This window comes from Cupressus sempervirens, chromosome 8, assembly GCF_028749045.1.
Source record: "Cupressus sempervirens isolate cs-2001-9-10 chromosome 8, ASM2874904v1, whole genome shotgun sequence".
Lineage (NCBI taxonomy): Eukaryota > Viridiplantae > Streptophyta > Pinopsida > Cupressales > Cupressaceae > Cupressus > Cupressus sempervirens.
This window is the reverse complement of record NC_143125.1, coordinates 466,658,517-466,664,342: the sequence shown is the minus strand read 5'-3', so window position 1 is coordinate 466,664,342 and position 5,826 is coordinate 466,658,517. Positions and strand designations below refer to the sequence as shown.

The 5,826-nt window shown below is 35.3% G+C and overlaps 1 protein-coding gene across 1 annotated transcript; it reads right to left on the bottom strand.

The window, feature by feature from the left end:
* Positions 1–2,059: 2,059 nt before the first annotated feature.
* Positions 2,060–5,598, bottom strand: LOC149543255 (protein trichome birefringence-like 36). The gene is made up of 5 exons (XM_089798103.1): positions 5,026–5,598; positions 4,304–4,475; positions 3,037–3,227; positions 2,759–2,917; positions 2,060–2,487 (listed from the first exon to the last, which is right to left on the bottom strand). The coding sequence occupies exons 1-5, from the start codon at positions 5,454–5,456 to the stop codon at positions 2,181–2,183; spliced, it is 1,260 nt and encodes a 419-aa protein (XP_089654229.1). The 5' UTR covers positions 5,457–5,598; the 3' UTR covers positions 2,060–2,180.
* Between the last annotated feature and the right edge of the window lie 228 nt (positions 5,599–5,826).

Genomic DNA, 5,826 nt, shown 5'->3' with positions numbered 1-5,826 from the left:
CAAAAAAAATGGTAGATTGTGATGAGATAAGTACAAAAATTATGCAAAGAGCTGAAGTAACATATTTCTCTCTCACATTTTGATTAATTTAGTTGTATTTGTAATGCCAGTGTCTTGTTATGGAATTTCAATAGGAAATGTTTACACTCTAAATACAAAAGCTTTGCTTTTATATCTCAATCTTTGTACAACCATGACATTTTGAATGGCTTTAGGAAGTAATGGTCCATGCTTAACACTCTCAAATATGGTAGGTAAAGGGCCTCAAATAGGATATAAATAGGATCACAATTAATGTTAGATTTGAGGATTTCTATTATAATTATGTGAGTATTATAAATAGGACTATAAATTTTGTTATAATTATGGTCAAATTTAGAGTTAGAGTCAAATTTAGAATAAAGGTTAGGGTTACAATCCAATTAGGGTTATGATTATATTTCAATCAGATAAGAGTATAAGAGTTTAGTTATGATTAAGGTCTAGTTAAGTTAGGACATTTAAGGTTGGTTTAACATGATATTATTATTATACTAAATATAGCATATTGAGGATTAATAGTAATATTAACTAAAAGAGGGGTAAAAATGTTATTGAATACCAAAGAGAATAGGACAATAGAGGAAACAAAGAGCACTAAAGAGTTTTATCATGGTCAACAAGTTGAGCCATCTTATGAGACAAGTCAGGGGAAGCATCCTATGATCAACAATGTTCCAATCCGGCACATGCTTAGAGGCCCATTTAGCCAACCAATCAGCCACACTGTTCCACTCTCAAGAGATAAGCATATAAGACATAGAATCCATAGAATTGCATAACTGAGTGATCTATTGAATAACTAGAGCCAAATGCCAATCCACATCCACAAAGTTTCATCTATTCAATAAATTCACAACCACCTGCGAGTTAGTCTCACAAATAATTCTTCCCCAGCCCCGTTGACAACATTGTTCCACTGCAACCAAGATAGCAAGGGCTTCCATGAGGTTATTTGTATGATAACCCTTGTAAATAGAAAACTAAAACTAAACATCACCAGAGCTATCATGCCCAACTCCCCCAATGCCAGTCAGTCCAGGATTTCTCCGAGAAGAGCCATTAGTGTTGATTTTAAGAATGCCAACCTAGGGAGGAGTCCAGTGCCCCTCACGATTAACACGTTGAGAGCACTGCCTAGCTCTATTCCCAAAGTGTTTGTGGGGTAGAGAGGGAGCGCCACTCGAAAGAGGAAAGGAAAGACATGAGTAAATACCAACATCTCCAGGTTCAAAACCTCCACCAAAGTCACATTTAGCTAGGAGTGTTTCATGAAGAGAGTTAACAATTTTCTCCCACAGGTGCCTAATCCCCAGCTATACATCATGAAAGATCGTCCTATTTCTCTCAAGCCAAACATTCCATAAAATAAGCGAAGGGCCAATAATCCAAGCAACCTAAAGAAAAGAGGTCTCGCAAGAGAGATGGCCCAAACGGTCCCAAAACTCAGACAGGGAAGAAACACGCCAGCACATGCATCCCCACACACTCCACCAGAAGTGCCAAATCTGCTTGACAAAGGGGCACTGGAAAAAAAGGTGGGAAACAATCTCTTCACTATTGCGGCATACGACACAGAAGAAGGGCCCCTAGAAGCCTCTCTTGCAAAGATTCTCCCAAGTAAGACAGCAATTGTACACTAGAATACAAAGGAAAATGTTACACTTAGGCCAAGAAAAGCTATTCCAAGCTCTCTTCCACCAAGAGACCTCCATTTAATATTTTATATTGTGCATGAGGTACTAGCATACATATATACCCTTCTCAAAGTGTCTATTGTAATAAAATTCTCATATAAAAGTGCAAAAATACCTCAAGATATCTATCAACATATATGTATGTATGTGTGTGTCTACGTTGGGCTTGCTAGTTACAAAGCATATATAATTGTCTTGAGTGAATATTATAATGTTTATTTAAAATTGTCTGCACTGTTATCTCTGGCTTGTATGGTCTCAATATTTGGTCCTATAGCATATTAAAATTCATATTATTTTAAAATTTGATAATATGCATATCCTTTTTGAAAAAATTGGATATTCATATAAAAAATACAAGTCCTTTCCATGGGACCTTGGCTACAACTTTTTTGTTGTTGTTGCTTTTTTAACAAAACTGATTACAACAGAAAAAAACCTTGGCTAGAATCCTCGTAGCAAATTAAAGAGCAACTCATTCCAAATATCAGGGACCCCCGATACACACCAATGGCTACAATCTGCATTGGCATCTGAATGAGAATCTGTATACACTGAAGGATGCCCATCTTTTCTGTAATCTGACATTCTTGTAATGTTCAAATATGATACTGGCACTGTCATTTGTGGGAGAATGCCCTCCACCACACTCATCTGAGGAGGAACAATTGGGCTCAATTCATCCAATGCATTCGCCTCGATAGGCTCTGTTTGCTTCACGCACATTTCCCCATTTCCAACACCTGAACTCCTGTTGCATTCATATAATGTCAACTCCAATTAGCCCCTTCCGCAAAAGAAATATAATCCATGTTCATATTTTGTATAGAAAAATTACTCTCATTGATAAACTTTGATGTGTTCAGGTGTTTCAGATTCAATCATACTAATAAGTGGGTCTTGTCAAAGACTCGTGGGCAATTTTAGAAGATACTAGCTAAACAGATGGATAATGGAAGAATTTGTTTTTATCGATTCAAAGCTCTAATTACAGTAATAAAGATTGGAACTTTAATTTGTACCTGGTGTGAGTGGGCGATATGCTTGTGAAAAAAACTTGTGTTTTGAGAGAATTGATGTTGAAATCTATCCAGTTTGCCCATGTAGCCAAGCCATTTGCATAGGCAAGCATTGGATCCATGTCTTGATACAGTTTTCCATCTAACTGTATATAGTCCCATCTGTAAATTAATGGGAAGAAACAACATGAGATTAGATTTTATCTTGTGAATATGTATGAGATTAAATTCATAGAAAGCAGAAGGAAACCCAAAAGAAAAGGGAGATTATATCTACTTACGATCTCAAATTGCCTGAATGTGACCACCAGTGTGCTGAATTGAATACAAGGATATCAGCACCTCTCCAGTAATTTGCATTGTTTTCAATGGAGTCGATTCGAAGAACTCTTTTTAATTCATTCCCAACATATTCGTTGTCCAGATCAACCAAAAATGGAGCCCAATAGAACTCCACACTGGCATTGTAATTCTGTACAGAAGGAAATAATTGAATTTAGTACCCAAAAGGATAAGCCCAGATTCATGGACAAATTGTAAGGTGAATTCAAGAATAAATAGACTTCATAGCTCAATGGACAACCCAAATGCAAAATTGAAATGCAAAACAAAATTTTTCCCACCAAAATGGCTTAGAAGAATTTGAATTTTTTGAATTTGAATTTAACAAATTTGAAATAATATATTTTAAGATTGATTATTTAGACAGTTTATCTGATATTGCACCAATATCTTCAATAAAACCAATTTATTCGTTTGATTTAAAATGAATCATCTCAACAAATTGAAGTAATTGTATTATTGTAATTTAGATGATTGTACAGATTTTAAACTGTTTATAGAATACAGAAGATTTATAATGCCTTGAAAATTAACTTCTTTTAATTAAAACTATTAAAAAAATCTTTAAAAACACAAATTTATCATCACCAAAAACAGAAACAATATTTTGATAGCTAGCATATATAATGAATGTAAGATTAATACATAGATTGCCATATTGTGGCAACTACAGGTGGTTCAACTTTGGGATGATATCAGCCATTACCCATTTTTTGAAGTCATAAAAATAATAATTCAGCTTTGCTAAGATCCCGGTTATGAAGAAAAATCTATCAGTCATTATCCATTTTTGAAATTGCAAGGAAAAGAACAATGAAGATTTGGTCATATCTTACTGATGGAATAAAACTAATCAACCATTACCATTTAAGGGAAACAAACAACATAATCTTGGGTAAGACGCCAGTGATTATAAAAATATAATCTATCAGCCCTTTCCTATTTCTGAAAAGGGAAGAAAAAACAAGAAGCTTTGGTAAGATCCGAGCGATGAAAAAAATATTGGAGAGGAAAAAGTAAGATCCCACAGATGAAATTTTTTCTAAAAGTTTTTTGACCTCCGATGAAAAATCTCAACGAAAAAATAGATAGTAACCCATTGCTCCACCACAATCCAAACAGTCTATAGAACTCACTAGATTTGACATTTTTGGAAAAACCGGGGAGCTCTATCATGAACAAAAACATATCACTCATATTGCTCACCAGGGCCTTAAAAGTTGCCAAAGGGTATCCAAGTGAAGCAAATTTCTGTGAGTCTGGAATGACTGATTGTAGCATGCACACCATCGACTCCCACTGGTTTCTAGTCAGAGAGTCTCCTACAAACATAAGCCTCTTCCCCCTCAGAATCTCCAGCATCTCATTTGCATTAAATCTGTGAACATTAAACATATAACACCTCAGAATACAGAACATATAATGTTATCTCATTTGCATTGAATCTGTGAATACAGAACATATAACATGTCATTTGCATTGAATCTGTGATTACAAAACACATATCATCTCAGAATACAGAACATATAACAACTCATTTGCATTGAATCTGTAACACAAAACATATAACATTTTAGAATATAGAATATATGAATTTGTCAATGTCCAATATAACTATTAGATTTATAGAACATAGGAAGCGATTAAGCCATGTCATGAATCCTGAAGGTGAACGTTGGTGGTTAATCCAATAATCACCCCTCAGCACCTCAATGTTACTCAAAGAGACTCAAACCTATGACCAAACTCTAATACCACTTGTTACAAGTTAGAGGAGTTGTTGTGCAAAAGATCGACCTATCAATATGTGATATGAACACACAGTCCCGAAGAAAAATGTCAATAGTTAGTCCAACACATATAACATCTCATTTGCATTAAATCTGTAAAGAAAAAAGAAGCAGTTGAGAGTTTTATCTTGGACATACCTGGGTATGGTGCAATCTTGAGGTTGCCATCTCCATTTGAGATAGTCTGAATCAGGTCTTCCATTGCTTTTGCAATTAACCTGAGCACTCAAATATGGGCATGACTGCTGTGACCCATAAACAGGATAACTTTCATCCTTAACCCAACTTCCTGAGAATATATCGCATTTGCTTGACACCAATCCTTCTTCTTTAACTTTACTTTCTGCCCCCATTTTCCCTTTATTCCAAACTTTAGAATATTGCTGTGCGAGAAGAATCTTGTCATTTCCTTTGGGCTCTAATCTCAACAGACTTCTTCTTGAATGCCCATTTTGACAATCTCTACATTCTTCCAATATAGTATGCTTATGTGGGAATACTCTGTGTTCATACAAGAGAAATAAAGAGAGAAAAAGAGTGGCAGCCATGGCAATACATGAAACCCCCATTGCTAGTTTAAGACAAGGTGGCAATTGAGTTTGAGAAACGCAAAAAAAACTCCCAAACTTCAACCTTCTTTCAATTAAAAAAAGCTCTCAAATTTGAACCTTTGGTTTGCATTCTAAACAACATTGTCCAAGAAGTGATGGGGATGAAGGGTATTTGAAGGTGAAGGTTTGAAACAAATAAGCACATGAAATATACGATTCTGAAAATGGAAGGTTTATAATTGGAATAATTGATGCCTTATTGACGAGACAGAGAGGAATAATGAAGAAACGTTAGAATTCACGGCTACCTTCTCTCTGGAGTGACACTTGCCATCAAAGCTTGAGCGGCAGAAAGATGTGTCTTTCTTTACTTGAATTTCAGCGCCAC